Source organism: Callithrix jacchus, chromosome 10 (assembly GCF_049354715.1).
Source record: "Callithrix jacchus isolate 240 chromosome 10, calJac240_pri, whole genome shotgun sequence".
In the NCBI taxonomy this organism is placed as follows: Eukaryota; Metazoa; Chordata; class Mammalia; order Primates; family Cebidae; genus Callithrix; species Callithrix jacchus.
Genome location: NC_133511.1, coordinates 71,277,510 through 71,299,479, shown reverse-complemented (window position 1 = coordinate 71,299,479; position 21,970 = coordinate 71,277,510). Strand labels below are relative to the sequence as shown.

At 39.4% G+C, this 21,970-nt stretch overlaps 1 protein-coding gene across 1 annotated transcript; it reads right to left on the bottom strand.

The window, feature by feature from the left end:
• On the bottom strand, window positions 1-16,607 carry TRIM22 (tripartite motif containing 22). Its single transcript, XM_035265602.3, has 8 exons — window positions 16,476-16,607; window positions 10,477-10,954; window positions 9,156-9,251; window positions 8,281-8,511; window positions 4,021-4,043; window positions 2,416-2,516; window positions 2,091-2,117; window positions 1-1,841 (listed from the first exon to the last, which is right to left on the bottom strand). The coding sequence occupies exons 2-8, from the start codon at window positions 10,894-10,896 to the stop codon at window positions 1,246-1,248; spliced, it is 1,494 nt and encodes a 497-aa protein (XP_035121493.1). The 5' UTR covers window positions 10,897-10,954; window positions 16,476-16,607; the 3' UTR covers window positions 1-1,245.
• Between the last annotated feature and the right edge of the window lie 5,363 nt (window positions 16,608-21,970).

The window sequence follows — 21,970 nt, the reverse complement described above, 5'->3', positions numbered from 1 at the left end:
TAGAGCCAAGTATTATTTTATTGAAGCAAAAAGAAAAGAGAACAAAAACAAAAAAAATTGTTTTCCATGACATTGAAATGGCTGACTTTTTCAGTAATAATTAGAACGATATTTATTTTTATATTAAAAATTCATAGAAAATGCCTTACATTTAATAAAAGTTTGTTTCTCAAAGCAAGGAATTAGATACAGTCTTAAACACCAATATTAATTTTAGAAAAATACACCAATATACATTAAGTAAATTATTTAAGATTATAGAACTTGTAAGTGAAAAGATAAAATTTGATCTCAGAAACTCAGAGCATTAAAAATCCACTATTAGTAAACAAATTACTATGGACTTCCTGCTTTAATTCTGTGATGAATATGGAGTGTCACTGGTAAACCAACATAGTCTTAAGGATACATTTTTTAGTAACAAATTCCTATGTACTTTGCTAGACAACGTGGATATGAGTTGGCAAGTTTCTCCTCTCCAGTCTTTTAAGTGGCAGAGAAATAAAGAAGAAAAGAGAATTCAAAGGAATTACAGCAATACTGTTCTTTCTATAGGAGGGATTAGATGTGTTTCCCTAGCAAATGCAAAAATAATAACAATAATAATATTTACTACTAGTGAAACAAAATATCAGGAATAATATCTTTCTTGCAAGAGATTGCAAGAATCTCTTGCAAGCATCTCTTGCAAGAAAGAGTAAGAATGTTATGAGTTAAACTGCGATTTCCTCAAATTTATATGTTGGAGTTTTAATTCCCAGTACCTCCGAATATTACCTTATTTGGAAATAAAATCTTCGTAGAGAATATAAAATTAAAATGATTTCATTAAGTCATTAGCAGTGGACCCTGAGCCAGTATGATTGATGTCTTAATAAAAAGCAAAAACTTGGGCACAGAGATGTACATAAAGGCAGTATGAAGAGTCATAGGGACAAGATGGCATCTACAAGCCAAGGAGAGAGGCATGGAACACAGTCTTTCCTTGCAGACCTCAGAAAGAGCAAACTCTGTGGGAACCTAGATTGTGGATTTCTAGCCTACAGTATGACAATCCAATTACAGTTTAAGTCACCAGTCTATGATGCTTTGTTATGGAAGCTGTAGCAAACAAATACAGACATTCTAAGTAAAAGAAGGGAAAAGAAAGGAAGAGATGGTCACAGGGGAGATGAACTCAGGTGAAGAATCTGAGTCTCAGCACAAGGGCTACCATGCAGAAGCGGGTAAGGGAAATGAGAACATTCAGGAGCTCGGCGGGCACAGGGTCATGGGGACTGGGCAGTTCCAAGGATTGAAATACGGATAAGCAGGCTGAGAAAAGCGGCATCTAGAGAACTTGTAGATGAGTGCTCCATGGTTTGTAACATTAAAAAATGAGACAATGCCTCCCTCATAGTCTAGAAAAATCCCAATACGACAGGGAGGCACAGCCATAAAGAGAGTCAAAACCTTGAGATCAAAAGTGGAGGAATCCTCAAAAGCATTATACTCAGATGTATTCTGTAATCCTATAACCCAGTAACCATATTGAGGTCTGTATCTGGAGTAAACACTTGAATAATCTGCACTTGGGTCAAAAGTAAACCCAGAGCTCTTTCTTTTGTTTGGATTACTTATTTTACTGTGGACGCCCAGGATCCAGGCACTCTTTCCAGACACATCTACTTCCCAGTAGTATTTCCCTGAAGAGAAATATTGGCAGCCCAAGACACCAAAAGCAGAAAAATCACGTGGATTTGAATTCTTAAGCGTGCTGGTGCATACAGTTGCCACTTGTCTCTGATCCGCAGAAACAGCAACATTCGAAGTGGCACTGCCTGGATTCAGCATCACATCCACTGTAGAAAAAATTGCAGAGTCAAGTGAAGGATATCGGATATGTCTTGTGGTATTGAGAAGAGACATAATGAAAACGGAAATTGTGTCAATATCAAACAGAACTTGTGTTAATAAGTCAGAAGTTAGGACACTTAAGAATTATAGGGTATAGGCAGGTTTGGGGAGGAACACATGGAACTCAGATTATGAGATCTAACAGTAACCACAATTCTGAAAGGAGGTGATCTGAAAACTCCGTATCATCTTACCCCAGTAGCACTGGGCATCTGTCAGCTCTGAAATGACAAAAGTTTCAGTGATGTTAGAAGCAAATGAGCAAGCACTGACACCTGTCTCTTCTCCTGAGTAGGGAAAGGAAAGGGGAATACTGGGATCCTGTGCACTGGTGAATGAGAGGAGGAATCAGACACTTGGCCATTCCCCCTAAGATAGGACCACATCTACAGCACAGGATTTTCCTCTTTCTCTGGCCCACTTCCTCTCCTATATCCTAACCTAAAAGACACCACCAGCTCCCCTGTTGAGCCCTGATACTAAGAATTCCACACACAGCCTTCCCCTGAGTCCCCTTACCTCTAAGAACTTGCAGCATTCCACTCAGATCTGGTATTTGGAATACACTCTTGAGTTTCTTGGAAACAGATTTTGGCTTCTTCAATATCCAAGTTTCACTCCTAGTGATAAAAAAAAATTGATAACCATTACACTTTTGCCCTATTTTCTCTCCATCCAAGACCACTGTCTCTTTCACCTTTCACCATACTGATGCACTTGTACCCTACTCCCTGAGGACAGTAGAGGGAAGACACCTAACACTGGAGCCCAGAGAAATGTGCTCATGTCTACATCTGCCCACTTCCTTTCTGTGTAAGCTTGGAAAGGTCTTCACTTCAAAGATGTTCACTCTCTTCCTTTTGAAATACAATAATTGCCTCATGCTTTCTACCTCTTAAAAATGAATATGAAATTAGATAAAATAATAATGTTTTTTCTTTTCTTTTTGAGACAGTCTCTCTCTGTTGCCCAGGCTGGAGTGTAGTGGCACAACCTCAGCGTGCTGCAACCTCCATCTCCTGGATTCAAGCGATCCTCTTGCCTCACCCTCCTGAGTAGCTGGGATTACAGGTGTCTGCCACCAAGCCTGGCTAATATTTTTGTGATTTTAATAGAGACAAGGTTTCACCATGTGGGCCAGGCTGAGTAACTCCTGACCTCAAGTGATCTGCCTGCCTTGGCCTCCCAAAGTGCTAGAATTACAGGCATGAGCCACCGCACCCAGCCAATAATGCTTTTAAAAATATTCGGTGCCTCTAAAAATCTTATTTAATATTTGGAAAAGTCGCTGCCATCTCAGTTGGTCCTCCAGAAAGAGGCCAGAGATGTGGCTTCCCGGAGAGGTGGTCGTTAAGGAGGCCACAGAATCTGTCATCTACTGAGTGGTTGAGGGATATCAAGATGGGGTCCTATATTGAAAAGCTCAATGTTTTCCAAAATCTGTTATCCCAATATGAGGCCTAGAGAATAACGTCTGAGGCTGCAAGCTCTCTGGGCAAAGAAGAAATTACAATGATTAAATTAATTAATAGTGGTCTGATTCTCGTGTTTAAAAAAACTGTGATGCTGCTAAGTAGGTGGGCAACTTTAGACACAAGAATATTATTTTTTCATACAAGATAGTAAATTATGTGAGCAAGAAAAGATTATATTGGCACCAGGACCAAAGTCACTATTCCTCAAGACTGGAATCTATTGCTGTAGAAATCTAAAAAGCACCACCTAGGAAGTTATTGTTTATTTTATTCTCAGGGAGAAATGCAAATATAAAGGTATGGTGTTTGGAAAATTTGAGTCTGGCATAGAAGGAGGGCAGAGCCTTGCTGCAATAAAACAGGCATCTATGCTGTATGGAAACAACAGACAGAGGTTTGAATAAAGTGACTGAAGTCATGGGGTTCTGATATTGCAAACTCTTATCCTTAAGGCCTCCTAACTCTGTGACCTCCCAACACCTAAATTTCTTACAATTGAAAACTTTAATCCGTGATTAGCAATTTGGGACAACTTAATACACAAGTTTCCCAGCCTCGTAATTTTTTAAGTTGTTCTGACTGATGATATATCTCAGGACTATAATCCTCTTTTCAGACAAATAAGACCATATCTCTCTTCCATATATACCTTCTCATGATGTCAATCACATCCTGGGGAAAAGACAGAAAACATGAGTCAAATTAGGGTTGCCAGATTTAGAACATAAAAGCGGCTAGTTCAATTTCAATTTGGGATAAACAATACATTTTTTTTTTGTTATATGTATGACCCCTGCAATATTTAAGATACTCTTATATTAAACATATTATGTATCATTTATCTGAAATTAAACTTTAACTGAGCATCCTATATTTCATCTAGCAATGCTCAAAAGAGTGATAGACCATCCTCTCTTACAAAATGTTTTATCCACTTTCCTCCCCTCACTTTTATCATCCCTTGATATGGTGGGAATAAATAGATGGTCACAGACTGGGGGAAACGTGTGGAGATAAGATCTAGACTGACCACTACAGAGGACTCAGATGAGGGTGTTAGCAAGATGCTTCAAGTATCTCAAGAAGGAATATATTTAAAAGAGAGGGAGGAGCTCCACTATTTTTATACATTTTTAATGAGATAACCTCAATTATTCATTGTGTTTTTATTTTACACATCAACAGACACAAAATGGTGAAATCTGTTTGACAGATATTTTTTCAGGCTTTAGGGATTGAATTATGAAAAATTAGTAATAACAGTCCTTAAGAAGTGTACTTTTGCTGTGAGGAAAAGCAAGCAAACGTTTCAAGTAAAAGTTTGTCTGGCCTCCCTGTACTTACTCTACATGCTGACTAAACTCTACTGTAGGTGATCTCATCCATTTATCAGCATGAAACAAGCCACAGGAACAAATAACTGAGTAGGTCTTAAATGTAACTTACTAGTTACCAACTACTTACACCCCACTGTCTAGAATAATGTTAATATCAACTTAGTTATCATTTTAGAAACTATAAAATTTTATCCTGGATTCCAACATTTTATTAACCTAGTCTAGTTTACATTTTAAATTGTTTTTGGCTATCTTTTCTTCCTCACCATAACCATTATTTCCTTTATTTTTTTGAACAAGTATGTGCCAGTATATTTGGTCTCACTCTGTCTGATCTGACCCCCTTTATGCCAACAAAGAATTGACCTCCAGCTGACTTTACACCCTCAGAAACAGTTTTACTGTCTGTATTAGCTTTTTTGCTGTTATAATATAAGATTAAACCCAACTAAAACTGGTTTACATTTTTAAAAAACAAATTCAAGGGATCAAGTATAATTTTACCCATAGCTAGGTTTTTAAGCTAAAATCTTGCCATCAGAATCTGGTTTTTCTTCTACAAATATATTTTATACCTATTATGTTGACATTTTTTCAGATTAATTATGGTATCAGCTTGAATCTCCTGGTTTAAATTATTATCCTTGATATAATATCCATCTGAAAAGACAACTTCTCTTTCTACTCATGACAGTAAAATACTAAGGCATGCAAACGATCAACCTGAATTGGGTCAAGTACATATGTAAAAATAATTACTGTAGGGTTGGTAAAAAGAGAAGAATTGGATATAACGATTTGCCCAGAACTGAGTAACATATACATGCCTAATGCTACTAATTTTGTCAACCTTAACCAGCTATCTGGAATGAGACAGGGTAGGGATGGTTCCTCAAAGAATTATTATAAAGAAACAATCAAAAGGAATAGAGGTTGGACAAACAAATATTGTCTACTTCAGACTATTCCTCAGCTATCTGCCACCTCTTCACCCTTATTACCAAACTACTTCCAAAAAATGGCACAGTGTAATACAATGGCTACAATAACATTAAAAATGGATAACTTACACCATACAAACACCATAACCAAAAACGAGTCAAAGACCTAAAGCTTTAAAACTCCTAGAAAAAAGGGGGAAAATGCATATTGGATTTGGTAGTGATTTGTTGGCTACAATATAAAAAGTAAAGGTAATGTGAGAAAAAAAATAGACCTTTACCAAAATTAAACTTTAAAAAATTACTCTTAAGTTATCAAGAACACTATGAAGAGAGTGAAAAGCCAATCCACAGAATGGGAAAGCATATTTACAAATCATATGTCTGATAAGGTATTAATATCCAGAATCTATAAATGAGTCCTAAATTCAGCAAGCAAATCAACATCTATTCAGATAAATCCTCTCAACAAACTGGTAATAAAAGAGAACATCTTTGGCTAGGCACAGTGGCTCATGCCTGTAATGCCAGCTCTTTGGGAAGCAGAGGTGGGCGGATCACAAGGTCAGGAGATTGAAACCATCCTGGCCAACATGGTGAAACTCCATCTCTACTAAAAAAAAAAAATACAAAAATTAGGTGGTCATGGTTGCGTGTGCCTGTAATCCCAGCTACTTGGGAGGTGGCTCACATCTGTGATCCTAGTACTTTGAGGGGCCGTGGTGGGCAGATCACCTGAGGTCAGGAGTTTGAGACCAGACTGGCCAACGTGGCGAAACCCCATATCTACTAAAAATACACAAAAAATATCACCTGGGCATGGTGGCACATGCCTGTAATCTCAGCTACTTGGGAGGCTGAGGCATGAGAATTACTTGAACCCAGGAGGTAGAGTTTGCAGTGAGCAAGATCATGCCACTGCTCTTTAGCCTGGGTCACAAAACAAGACTAAATCTCAAAAAAAAAAAAGGAAGTTTCTCAACTTCATTAAAAGTCTAAAAATAAAACAAAATAAAAGAGAGACTCCTAACAACATACTTAAGAGTAAGAGACTGAGTATTTTCCTCCTAAGGTCAGAAAAAAGGAAAGGACATTATTCCCTCTCACCATGCCAGTTGAACATTGTACTAGAAGTCCTAGCTAGTGCAATAAAACAAGCAAAGACAAATGAAAAACTATACAAACTATACAAACTGCAAAGTATGAAATAAAACTTTGTTTTCAGATTACATGATTTTCTATGTAGAAAATGCCAAAGAATTGATATTAAAAAAAAATCTCTTCTATGACTAATAAGTTGCATAATTAACATTTTTTCTATGTGCTACACCTTTGCTATGGGCCAGCAATGAAGAATTAAAATTTTTTAAAAAATACAAAAGCACCAAAAATAAAAAAAAATAGGAAAACCTGTAAAAAAAAAAAGTATAGAATCTACCTGTGGAAATAAGAAGCCTTTCAGCAGTATTAGTTATTAGGATAAAGCAAATACATTCCCACTAGAAAGCCTGTAACAACAAAAAAAGCAGGCAGTATAAGTATTAGCAAGGATGTGAGGCCGGGCGCGGTGGCTAACGCCTGTAATCCCAGCACTTTGGGAGGCCGAGGCGGGTGGATCACGAGGTCAAGAGATCGAGACTATCCTGGTCAACATGGTGAAACCCTGTCTCTACTAAAAATACAAAAAAATTAGCTGGGCATGATGGCGCGTGCCTGTAATCCCAGCTACTCAGGAGGCTGAGGCAGGAGAATTGCTTGAACCCAGGAGGCAGAGGTTGCAGTGAGCCGAGATCATGCCGTTGCACTCCAGCCTGGGAAACAAGAGCAAAACTCCGTCTCAAAAAAAAAAAAAAAAAAAAAAAGAATGTGAAGAATCTAGAAACTTTTTATATTGCTTACAGGAATAAAATGAGTAACAACTTTGGCAAATAGTATAACTTAAAAATTATACATAACCTTAACACACAACACTCTTAAAATCTACTCAAGATAAATGAAAACATGTTTGTATGAGAACATGTAAGTGAATGCTTACTGTGGCATTATTCTTAACAATCCCTAACTGGAAAATATTCATATAGTCACCCACTGGTGAATACATAAACATAATATTATATATTCAGATAATGGAATAGCATTAGCAATAAGGAGAAAAATGCTTATACATACTACAATGTATGCTAAGTGAAAGATGCCAGATGCAAAAGACTACATGTTGTATAATTCAATTTATATTGAAAGGTCCAGAGAGGCCAATTAATACAGACAGAAAACAGATTGTTGCCAGGAAGTGAAGATAAAAACAGACATGGAGATAGAAACAGGCATGAAATATTTTTGAAGTGATGAGAAAGTTCGAAAACTGATTTGCTTATAGTACAAAGAATCTTCTCTCCAAGCTCAAATTTTTACACTGCCTATCGTAAATAAATAACAATGGTAATTTCCCTTGCTATTCATATATTTAAGTATCTTCATGACCACTGAAATGACTGGCATAAAAAGGGCACTGCTGGGCCAAAGGGACCATTTAATGTCACCTAGAAAGCCTAGAGACTGGGAAGGAAAGGAAAATCAACCTTCGTGTTTTTCCCCTAATCTCATATGTAGGTGCTGCATCCAAGGTCTTACCTGCAGCATCTCTACTGACGACCCGCTTATCCGCCGCTGGAGATCTGAGATGAGCTTGCTGGCATACTGCCTCTGCTGGACCAGCTGGTCTTTAGCTGCTGCCAGGTTATCTAGCACATTCACCTCACCTTCCTCCAGCTTTTGCAGCTCTCTCTGCTCCTCACTGTCCAAGATGACTCTCATTTCATTGAACCCTTTCAGAATCTTCTGTCTTTCGGTCTGGATATAATTCTTGGGAATGAGAAGAGAAAGAGGCACTCAGTTTGGCTGGTTGAAGGCCTGCTTTGTATAAGCCTGGGAGCCAGTATAAGAACTGTTTTCTCAGGCAGTTCTCAAAAGGAATAGGAGGCAAAAGCCAACAAGCAATTTCTATTGAAGCCATGTTTTTCTACTTTTTAACCTGAGCTCCTCCCAAAGCAATATACTCAAGTCTGTTTTACTGAGGCCTAATCTGAGGCAAAATGTGATGCCTGGGTGAGGCATGGATTGTAGACATCTGTCCTGGACAAACTTGCCTTTCTGTGTCTTAAATCCCTCTATCCAAACCCCCTAAACAGGGAATCTTGGGTCTTTTCCCAGCATGTTTACTGGAAGGATTGGTACCTCAAACCTGATGACACAAATGGGACACAGGATTCACAGGAAGCATTTTTATTTCCCTCCATGCTTTCACTTCCAAATACTGTGTTAATTTATGATATGTTTACTCTCCAGGCCTCAAACTCCAATAGGGAAAGAATGAAATGAGACTTAGTCAAATGGCTTCTATACTCATTAATTCTAGTGTAGCAAAGAGGAAGGGGTCTCCTTGTGCTAGAGCCCAAGGTCCTGCCCAGATATCTGTCTAATGATCCTTAGGAAGTGTCTCTTCCTGCCTTCCAGCTGGTTCTCTCTTGTCCAATGTCAACTTCCAGCTTCTCAGCTTCTTGATCCTCCTTTATCAGCCTCTGCACGGCTGCCTGCAGCCTTTCCTGTGAGAAAGAAATTATAATAGAGTGAAGTTACAAGCTTTCTCAGCACCTGGATAAAGGATAGCAAAGAAGAAATCGGGTGGCTCTCAGAAGGGACTAGTTTACAGACAGTGAAGCTGGTAATTAGAACCTATGGCATGGGGGAAAATCTGAGGAGATGAATGTATTCTTTATTCCCGGATGATGGAAGTTGTAGAATACAGTAAATTCCTCTTCAAAGTTTAACCTGTTAACTTCCTTTAAAATTCAAGAGTAAGAAAAACTGTTAAGAACAATGAGTTCCAAATTCCTCTCAAGAACCAATATGTTGGATATGTTCAGCTTCCCTGTTCTTTGTTCTCCATTTTAAAGTTTAGCTTCCTTGTTCTTTATACCTCCTTGCCCCTAGTTTCAGTAAACAACCCCCTCCTAGCTTCTATCACCTGTTCTATCCTTAGGCATCCTTAGTCGCCTGTTCTGTCCTTAGACATCCTTAGTCACCTGTTCTGTCCTTAGGCATCCTTAGTCACCTGTTCTGTAACCCTCTTTCCTGCCCAAACTACTCACCCTGCCCGTCTGGCTCATATCCTTACTCTCTTTAAAATAGCCAATCAGAATTAACTTAGACTGTGTGGTCCAACCCTAGCCAATAGGGGAAAGACATAGCAGTAGGGACTAGCTGCATTAGGAATAAGACCCCCTTTCCCTCCCTTGTCCAGTATACTCTCACCATTGCTCCATCCATAAGACGCACCTTTCTATAGAAGTAAATTTGCCTTTCTGAAAAAACTGCCTCAGTGCTATATTCACATGGCAACACCGAGCATTTACTTCCAACAAAGTCACCAACCCCTTATCAAGAGTAGCCTCATTCTTTTCCTAGAGAAAAAGCAGACCCTGCAGTAAGGAAAGGCTTCCTCTCATTGCCACTCTTCCCACATCTAACCAGATATGCTCCCAAAAACACCTTTCTGCTCAGAGTGCCATTTACAGCTTATCTTACAAAGCAATTCTCCATTCATTCAACATTTCTTTGCTAAAAATTTGTATTCATCTTTAAATAGAAACAATGTGCAGCAACGTCCTTCAAGCTTCAGAAACTAAGCAAAGAATATGGAAAGAGATCACATGGCTCTCAGTTCTATGGTGACAGGGGAATAAAAAAGGATTAAAAAGAAAAGTGGAGATTTCATGTCAGGTCCCATCTTCTGCTCTCTGCTCTCTCTTCTTCTGCCTTGGAACCTACCTGACATTCCTTGACCACCTCTTGTATGAGGAATGTTTGATGACCTTGGTGTTCCTGAGACAGTTCACAAACCCAACAAATGACTTTTCCATCCTCCTTACAGAAGATCTGGAGTTTTTTTCCATGGTGCTCACAGACATCTCTCTTCTGCCCCTCCTCTGGGCTCATCTTGACCTCCCTGACTCTCTGAACTATGTTGGCCAGATGCCGATTAGGTCGGAGGTTCCTAGGCTGGAATCTGGTCTGGCACACAGGACAGCTGCTTTGCCCTCCTGAGATGATCATTGACTTGTTCTTTGCAGTGATGCAGGCATGGCAGAAGCTGTGGCCACAATCTATGCTAAGAGGGTCTGTCAGGAGATCCAAGCAGATGGGGCAGGTCACCTCCTTCCCTATGTCTACCTTTACTGAAAATTCCATTGCACTGCTCCCTTGACTTCTTTCTGTCTTGAGCCTCGAAGTTCTTGGTCACAAACTCCTGCAGTGTTGGGAATGTTGAAGAGAACAGGATAAGAAAAGAGGGAATAGAAAGAATACTGATTTTACCAAGATTTAGAACAGGAGAAAACACTAATATTTAACAGAGAAAGGAGAAAAGAAAGACATGAAGAATAAACCAATGACAGAATTAAAAGGACTTTGTAGTAATATCAAACACCTTATTCTTAATTTTTGTCTTGGGACAAATTTTACCCCATCAAAGCAACTATAGTTATTTTCTCTTTTTCTACTGGAGCAAACTAAGGCTCTTCTACCAAAAGCCTCATGTAACCCGTCATTTGTCCTGCCCTTTGTCCCTCAACCCAAAACACATTTTCCACATTAAATGCAAAAAACACACTCCTGCCCCTGGGCTTGCACACATGCTTTTCTCTCTGAATGGCATGACTGTATCCCCAGCATGTGCATAATTCACTAGTATTAATACTAGTGAATACTACTGAGTTGTATTTACATAGCATCAAACACGCTCATTTTAAGTGTAATTTCATAATTTCTGGTAAATTTGTGGAACCATATTACTATTAATGTAACCCAATTTTAAACAATTTTTATCACCTGAAAAAAAACCCCACAACCTAATGCCATCACTCCTATTCTGATTCCAAGCTCCAGGCAACCACTAAAATCTTTCGGGTTTTTAACCAATTCATAAAAGCAGAATATATAGGGTCTTTGGTGTCTAACTTATTTTACTTACACTGTTCAGGTTTATCTACTCTGCCCTTTTCCCCCATGTCAAAAACGCCTTCTCAATTAAACTATCAAATCTATGACTGCCTCAACACTTTTGCCCTTCCTCTTCTCTCTGCATAAAATGACTCTCCCCCTGATGTCAGCAACAGCAAGACTCACTCTTACATTTAATTCAGTCTCCTCTTACATGTCCTCTTCTTAGAAGGACATGCTATAACTTACAGCAAAACCACCAGCAATATCACTCACTGTACATTTGGTTTCTCTTATTTTTAGATGTAATATATAACATTGTTATTTAAATGTCTACTTCTTCCTCCTAAAAAGTAATCCATGCCCGGGCGCGGTGGCTCAAGCCTGTAATCCCAGCACTTTGGGAGGCCAAGGCGGGTGGGTCACGAGGTCAAGAGATTGAGACCATTCTGGTCAACATAGTGAAACCCCGTCTCCACTAGAAATACAAAAAATTAGCTGGGCATGGTGGCGCGTGCCTGTAATCCCAGCTACTCAGGAGGCTGAGGCAGGAGAATTGCCTGAACCCAGGAGGCGGAGGTTGCGGTGAGCCGAGATCGCGTCATTGCACTCAAGCGTGGGTAACAAGAGTGAAACTCTGTCTCAAAAAAAAAAAAAAAAGTAATCCATGCATAGAACTGGTACTGTTTTTGTTCATTGATTTACCCTCTATACCTAGAAGAGTGAATCACATACAGATATAAAATGCTAAACGAATATATAAAGCTAGAAGTTTCTTATCCCTCCATAGATGATTAGACCCTTTTTTTTTTTTTTTTTTTGAGACGGAGTTTCGCTCTTGTTACCCACGCTTGAGTGCAATGGCTCGATCTCGGCTCACCGCAACCTCCACCTCCTGGGTTCAGGCAATTCTCTTGCCTCAGCTTCCTGAGTAGCTGGGATTACAGGCACGCGCCACCATGCCCAGCTAATTTTTATTTTGTATTTTTAGTAGAGACGGGGTTTCACCATGTTGACCAGGATGGTCTCGATATCTTGACCTCGTGATCCACCCGCCTCAGCCTCCCAAAATGCTTAGATTACAGGCGTGAGCCACCGCGATTAGACCTTTTAATCAGATTTTTATCATCAGAAAAAATGTAGAAGAGTGAATCACATATAGAAATAAAATGCTAAACGAATATATAAAGCTAGAACCTCCTTATGCCTCCATAGATGATCAGACCTTTTAATCAGATTTTTATCTTTTCTTTCCATTAATAATCAGTTTCCCAATAGCTGAGCTTACGGCCACAATTATGGTTTCCAGTGAAGAAGCATTTACATCCTAATACATCTACTCATAGCAAGTCCTTTCAAGCCCTCACACTCACTCCCCACAAACATACACATACACACACCACCACCACCACCACCATCACCACCACCACCACTGCCACCATAATAGGAAAATAATTTTATCATGAACAATTTTATAACCAGTTACAATTTAGAAATCATTGTGACTTATTTATTCTTCATACAAAACCCTTGAGAAATAAGAATACTCCCTTTCTTCAGGTGTGTCAATGGAAGCAAGGGACTTACAAAGATCACTCATTCTAATCTAATATGTAAAGAGTGAATGTATTGTCCCCAAGGTCCTCCTTCAGAGTTCTCTCCACTACTGCATAGATTTAAACAGATAATAAAGGTGAAGGCTAGAAGAGCTATATTGGTGCCCAATGCTATAGGTGTATAGAAATGGAGAGATCCAAATCTATGCAGTTCTGGGGTATGCTGTGGTTTTAAATGTTGAAATTTCACCTTGGCCTGGACATATGACAAGGATGATGATAAAAACCTAAAGGTGTATATCTGTAGGGAAGAGGAAAAGAAGCTAAAATAGTTATGGAATCACACACATGACATGCACCCAATGAATATACATTTCAAAGAAACATCTGTTGGTCATGAGAGAAAAGTCTCAATTCATAAAGGAGGCCAAATATATTGAGAATATGTAGTGGAGAGATAAAGTCTGTCCCATTTCAAACACAACGAATGCTACTATGGGATGGATTGTTTCTCCCCAAATGATGTTGAAGTCCTAATGTGTCAATGTTCTCTTATTTGAAACTAGCATATTTAAATTCTGTTATCATGTGGTCATTAGGGTAGACTCTTATCCAACACAACTGTGTCCTTATCAAAAAGGGACATTTACACACAAAGAATATGCCAGGGTGAAGAAGAAAGCAGAGATCAGGGTGATGCACCTATAAGCCAGGGACTGCCAAAGGTTTCCAGGAAACTGTAAGAAGCTAGAAGAGAGGCATGGAGTAGATGCCTCCTTTACAGCCTTCAGAAGGAACCAGCCCTACCAACACATTTTAACCTGGATAACTAGCCTCTGGAATTGGAAGACAATATATTTCTGCTATTTAAACCAACCACTTTTGGAATTTTTTCTATGGCAACTCTAGAAAACTAATATAAATGCTTATTTTTCTTCATTTATTCAATCTTTATCCTAATATTGAAGAAATATTGCCCCATTGAAATTTTTCCAACCTAAGACAGATAGACAGACACATAAACAAAATGCATGCTCCCCTTTGAAGGTGGTATGAATCTAATTTTTATGACATGGTTAAGGCTAACTAGGTCCATAGCTTCCTTATTAAAGAATATTCTAATTAACTACATAGAAGCTTCTGTATCTGTACATTAAGATTTAAAAAAAAAAAAAAATGGGCTGGGCATGGTCACTCACACTTGTAATCCCAGCACTTTGGGAGGCCAAGGCAGGTGGATCATGAGATCAAGAAATCGAGACCATCCTGGCCAACATGGTGAAACCCTGTCTCTCCTAAAAAATACCAAAAAAATTAGCCAAACGTGGTGATACACGTTTGTAGTACCAGCTACTTAGGAGACTAAGGCAGAAGAATCATTTGAACCGGGAGGTGGAGGTTGCAGTGAGCCGAGATTGTGCCACTGCACTCCAGCCCTGTATCAGACCAAGACTCCATATCAAAAAAAAAAAAAGTGTGTGAATGGTGGCTCAAGCCTGTAATCCCAGCATTTTGGGAGGCCAAGGTGGGCGGATCACCTGAGGTCAGGAGTTTGAGACAGGGCTGGCCAATACGATAAAACGCTGTCTCTACTAAAAAAATTACAAAACTTAGCCAGGCATGGTGGCGGGCATCTGTAGTCCCAACAACTCACTCGAGACGCTGAGGCAAGAGAATTGCTTGAACTTGTGAGGTGAACATTGCAGTGAGCCAAGATCATGCCTGGGCAACAGAGGGAGACTGTCTCAAAACAGAAAAAAAATTAAATGAAATTAAATTCGAGTGGCTGCACCATAAGGAGAAAAACTACTATGAGGCGTTTAGCCACCAATCTCTCTCTCTTTTTTTTTTTTTTGAGACAAAGTCTCATTATATTGCCCAGGCTGATCTTGAACTCTTGAACTCAAGTGATTCTCTTGTCTCAGCCTCCGAGAGTACGGGGATTTTAGCTAGGTATAGGCACGAGCCACCATGCCTGGCCTAGCCAACATCTTTTAAATGTCCCCATTCCCTGGGTCAGTAACTACCAATGGAGAACATAGGCATGCAGAAACCTAACAAACTCAGAAACCTTGTTACCACTTCTTATTCCTCTAAACTCAGAGTTCCTTTTTCAAGTAACCATTAAAATGTCCAGGGTTTAGTTTTTACCACATTAATGACCCTTTTTCCAAGAGTTCTAACTCTCTGGTAGATATGTTTCAGATAAGTCATTTTGTAACAAAGGACTGTTTTCATAAAGCTACCCCAGTCTCATCCCTTTCTCTCACAGTTAACTAACTTCTTAATTCCATCATTGTATTGAAGACAATTCATCACTTCTTAAATCCATCATTTTATTGAAGACTCTGCTCAAAATCTCTTTCTCACAGTGAGACCTAATCTGAAATCTGTTTAAAATTGCAAAGCCTTTGACAAGGTGCACTACAAATAACCTATCCTATGGCAACCCTTTAGGTTTGCTGCTTTTGTTTTGTTGGTTTTACATCTATCCTGTAGTAGCCGCTACCTTTTTGCTACATTAAAACTGCTTGTTTACCTCCTTTTTTCAACTGAGTGTTCACTTCCTTTTCCCTAGTCTAAAGTATAATCTCTTGCAGGTATTTAATGTTGATTACTATCGAATAGACGGCAATTTATTTTTACTATAGCTGTATGCTTTCGTTTTGTGAATTTAATCAAAAATATCTTAAGGCCGGGTGCGGTGGCTCACGTCTGTAATCCTAGCACTTTGGGAGGCCTAGGCAAGCAGATCACGAGCTCAGGAGTTCGAGACCAGCCTGGCCAACATGGTGAAACCTTGTCTCTACTAAAAATACAAAAGTTAGCCAGGTGTGGTGGTGGGCACCTGTAATCCCAGCCTTGGCAACGTAGAAAAATCAAAATGACAGAATAAGAAGGTGATAGGGGTACCTAGATTCAAGAAATGAATGGTACCTCTAGGAAACAAGGCTGTTTGTTTCTGCAAACCTCTTTTCTTTAAAGGTACTCCTCTCCCAAATTCAATGCTTTCTTCCTCTCCCATCTCAGCAGACAGTTCACAAGCTGCCTCTTTTTGGTTATGCAGAGCAGCTCCAGAACCACAAATTAAACTCACCTAAACACAATCAATCTGTTCTCAAAGCCTCCCATTCTCGGAGGTTGCAGTGAGCCGAGACCGCGCCACAGCACTCCAGCCTGGCGCCTGGAGACGGAGCGAGACTCTGCCTCAAAAAAACAAAAAACAAAACAAAAAGCCTCCCATTTTATACTCCCTCAACTCACCCCACTCACCTTCAGTCCAAAGTGGAGGAGTCTTGAATCAAGGGAGAAGAGTGAGGGAAAGGCAGGAGAAGGGGTGGATCAGATTCACTCATCAGCCAGAGGACTGGTCTCCACAAATGCGTTTCCCTACAGAAGCTGAGTGAGAAACGAAAGTTAAGTTCTCAAAAGTGAAAGAAAACAAAGGAAGCTGAACAGGAACTTACATAACAATAAACCCAAGGGAATAGTAATGCTTCAGTACTTTCTAGCTTCTGCTGTACCAGGAAGGCACTCAGTCACTACATTCTTATTCTTAATGCAGTTTGCTCAAGCAAGAATATTCTAATAAAAAGAATGTGAATTACAGTTATACATTCTACAGCTTGCCTGAACACTTAGAATTCAATGCAGTTCTATAATTATTAGTCAAATCTATCTTATATTTAAGACCTAAGCAAGTAAAATAAAAATCCAGAGACTTGGCACGCAGCTTCTTGAAATGTAGTCTGATGGGGAAGATAATTATAAAGCTCAACAAATTTGGGCTGACAAGATGAGGATTAGCAGCCGTCATTGCGAATGGTAAAAGTAAAATTTTTTTTTTATAAATAAAATGATATTTAGTGTGAACCCATTGAAAAAAATGTTCTCAAAATGTCGTTGAATCTTAAGAGTCCATAAATTAATTACCACTTCCTGCTCCTAATCTAGACAGGCCAGATGAGGATGGATTCCAGAGAATAATAGAGGTTAAAACGTCAGTGTCTTGTTACCCCGCCACTGAGGCAGGTGAGGACATGGAAGGTAATAGATGATGCTGTTTTCTTTTTCTTTCTTTCTTTCTTTCTTTCTTTCTTTCTTTCTTTCTTTTTCTTTCTTTCTTTCTTTCTTTCTTTCTTTCTTTCTTTCTTTCTTTCTTTTTCTTTCTTTCTTTCTTTCTTTCTTTCTTTTCTTTCTTTCTTTCCCTTCCTTCCTTCTTTTCTTTTCTTTTCTTTTCTTTTCTTTTCTTTTCTTTCGAGACGGAGTTTCGCTGTTGTTACCCAGACTGGAGTGCAACGCACGATCTCGGCTCACCACAACCTCCGCCTCCTGGGTTCAAGCAATTCTCCTGCCTCAGCCTCCCGAGTAGCCGGGACTACAGGCGCGCACCACCATGCCCAGCTAATTTTTTGTATTTTTAGTAGAGACGGGGTTTTACCTTGTTGACCAGGATAGTCTCGATCTCTTGACCTCGTGATCCACCCGCCTCGGCCTCCCAAGTACTGGGATTACAGGCGTGAGCCACCGCGCCCGGCCAATGCTGTTTAATTATAATCATTCACTAAGTCACCCTTATGCCTTCATAATTTTCCACTTTTCCCTACCTTTTTTTTTTTTTTTTTTTTCTATGAGATGGAGTCTTGCTCTGTCGCCAGGCTGCCTCTGCCTCCTGGGTTCAAGCAATTCCACCTCAGCATCCCAGGTAGCTGGGACCACAGGCGTGTACCACCATGCCTAGCTATTTTTTTTTTTTTTGTATTTTTAGTACAGACAGGGTTTCACCATGTTGGCAAAGATGGTCTCCATCTCTTGACCTCATGATCCGCCCGCCTCGGCCTCCCAAAGTGCTGGGATTACAGGGGTAAGCCACCATGCCCGGACACTTTTCCCTACTTTTCTAAGAAAAGTTTGGTCATTTTCACATGATTAATTAAAAAGTAGCACTGACACATGTTGTATGTCATGCACATACTTCTGTGCCCTGTTGTCTATTGTATTCTTGTTTAACTGCCTGTGCCAAATAATGCCATCAAAAACTGATAGAGGTCCTTGGTGTCTCATGCCTGTAATGCAGCACTCTGGGAGGCCCAGGTGGGTAGATCACTTGAGTCCAGGACTTCAACACCAGCCTGGGCAACATGGTGAAATTCCATCTCTTAGAAAAATACAAAAAAAAAAAAAAAAAAAGTTGAGTGTGGTGGTGTGCACCTGTAGTCCCAACTACTTGGGAAATGAAGATGGGAAGATGACTTGAGTCCAGGAGGTGAAGGTTGCATTGAGCCAAGATTGTGCCATTGTGCCATAGCACTCCAGTCTGGATGATATAGTAAGACCTTGTCACTACAAAAAACAGACAAACACAACACAACACACACACACACACACACACACACACACGTAAACACCCCAAAATAAAAGAAAAAAAAGCAACTCATGGAGCTTCGATAGCCTGAATCCCTGACTGACATTGCGGAGCATGGCAATCTTCAATCAATGATACACATGTAGGATGCCTGAGAAATCAATGTTTATTATTTAAAGAATAGATATTTTGGTATTATTTGTTGCTCACAGAATAATAAGCTAATCACGGCTATAAATTCTTTCCTACTCACTTTTATCTATGAGGACCTTAGTCAATCAGTTGAAAGCCTGAAGAGAAGAAAAAACTGACTTATCCCCCAAAAGAGGGAATACTACCAGCAGACAAACTTCAGGTTGAGCTATAACATTGACTCCTTCTTGGATCCAGAGCCTCTTAGCTCACCTTGCAGACTTTGGATTTGCCAGTCTACAAAATCACGTGAGATGTTTCTCAAGTCTCTTTTTATATAAATTCACAGCTTAGTGTTTCTGTTTCTATGGTGAACCCTGACAATACAGGCATGAATGCAGAGAAATAAGCAAGAGTTGGAATTTTAGGTATATTCCATGTGTGAATAGAATATCTTATTGACATTTGTAGGGGAGTGAGGGTTCAGTGAGTGAATGTTTTTGTTCCAAGTGCACAGAGTGGAGTCCAAGTGTCAACCACAATGGACAAAGTAAATAAACTCATTTATCCACAGACCTTTCCTCTGTCCGTTATTTCTTCTCTTCTTAGCACTTCCATAGATCTCATATCCATCCTTTTATTCCTCTCTCTCTTTGAACATCTGAACTGACCTTTCATCCTGGTCTGATTTATCTCATGAGGTATTAATTGCAGCTGAAAGAAAACAGTAGGAATATTACAGGTCCTGACAAGATACCAGAAAACCTGGGCCAATGGGAAACCTGAATGTACCATACACAACTTATCACCGGAGTTGAGCATGTTGGCAGGCTCCATATTCCAACTTATGTTCTAAATTGTAGAAAAAATTAATTAATGTTGGGTCTCTGTGTTTTCTCTGTAAACTTATGTATCCTGATTGAAGAGGAATCAAATGAAATATCTCCACCTTTGGGTCCATGGATGTTTAACATTTTTCTCTTCAAGAAAAGGAGCAAAGGAACAGTAAATATGGTTAGACTCTGAATACTACTTAGAAAAGAGAGGATATTTTAAAAAATCATTTAAAATTTGTTTTAAAAATTACATAACTATTACTTTGTGTGTGTGTGTATGAAACAGTCTCTCTCTATTGCCCAGGCTGGAGTGCAGTGGCGCAATCTCAGCTCACTTCAACCTCCGCCTCCCAGGTTCATGCAATTCTCCTTCCTCAGCCTCCTGAGTAGCTGGGATTGCAGGCGTCCACCATTACACCTGACTAATTTTTGTATTTTTAGTAGAGATGGGATTTCAACATGTTGGTGAGGCTGGTCTCAAACTCCTGACCTCAAGTGATCCACTTGCCTCAGCCTCCCAAAATTCTAGCATTACAGGTGTAATCCTGCACCTGGCCACATAATTATTACTAATGCCAGAAGAATATTTGAATTAAACTATGTGACACAGCAGTTATCTTCACAGCAAAAATAGAACAGAAATGTAACATCATCAAGATATTCAATTCAATTAAAATTATATTAATAGCTATATGCCTTCTTATCTCTCTTTCAATATTACTCATTATTTACACCATATTCTGTAAAATCTGAGACAATAAAGAAGAAAGAGTAAAAGTCCCATACCTGACTTCATGAAACTTAGAGCTGGGGGGTAGAGTGTGAAGAGGGGATGGGGTTACTAACGATGGGCATAAGTGCTGATGGGCTGCCTGCTGCAGTGCTCCTCATTGCCTTCTCCTCAAGAATTTTCATTTTCAAACTAAATTCTCCTGTCTACCAATGATCCTAATTCCAGTGTGGACTTCCTGAGATGTCCCAGTGAGGGAAGGTTTAGAAGGGAAGCTATGGAGTGGTACATGGATCACAGTTTAGCCTTCTGGACTAGTTCTGCATGGGAACCAGAAGAGAGAGGAAGGCCTGGCCCTGCTCAGGGATGCAATAGATAATTTAAAAAAAGAAAACAACATAAAATCCTTTGTGAACAAGCAAGTACTCAGAGATTTTGTCACCACCAGACCTGCTTTACAAGAGCTCCTGAAGAGGCACTACACATAGAAAGGAACAACCAGTACCAGCCATTCCAAAAACACACTAAATGCTAAAGAGCATCAACAAAATGAAGAATCTTCATCAACTAACAGGCAAAACAGCCAGCTAGCATCAAAATGGCAGTATCAAATTCACACATAACAATATTAACCCTAAATGTAAATGGGCTAAATGCACCAATCAAAAGACACAGACTGGCAAATTGGATAAAAAACCAAAACCCATCAGTGTGCTGTATCCAGGAAACCCATCTCACATGCAAGGATACACAAAGGCTCAAAATAAAGAGATGGAGGAAGATTTACCAAGCAAATGGAGAGCAAAAAAAAAAAAGCAGGAGTTGCAATTCTCATCTCTGATAAAATAGACTTTAAAGCAACAAAGATCAAAAGAGACAAAGAAGGACATTACATAATGGTAAAAGGATCAATACAACAAGAAGAGCTAACGATCCTGAATATATATGGACCCAATACAGGAGCACCCAGATACATAAGGCAAGTTCTTAACGACTTACAAAAAGACTTAGACTCCCACACAATAATAGTGGGAGACTTTAACAATCCACTGTCAATATTAGACAGATCAACCAGACAGAAAATTAACAAGGATATCCAGGGCTTGAACTCAGACATGGAACAAGCAAACCTGATAGACATTTACAGAACTCTCCACCCCAAATCCACAGAATATACATTTTTCTCAGCACCACATCACACCTACTCTAAAATTGACCACATAATTGGAAGTAAAGCACTCCTCAGCAAATGCAAAACAACTGAAATCATAACAAACAGTCTCTCAGACCACAGTGCAATCAAGTTAGAACTCAGAATTCAGAAACCAACCCAGAACCGCACAGCTTCATGGAAACTGAACAACTGGCTCTTGAATCTTGACTGGATAAACAATGAAATGAAGGCGGAAATAAAGAAGTTCTTTGAAACCAACGAGAACGAAGACACAACACACCAGAATCTCTGGGACACATTTAAAGCAGTCTCTAGAGGAAAATATACAGCAATAAGTGCCCATACGAGAAGAGTGGAGAAATCCAAAATTGACACCCTATTGTCAAAATTGAAAGAGCTAGAGGAGCAAGATCAAAAAAACTCAAAACCTAGCAGAAGACAAGAAATAACGAAGATTAGAGCAGAACTGAAGGAGATAGAGACACAAAAAACCCTTCAAAAAATCAATAAATCCAAGAGCTGGTTTTTTGA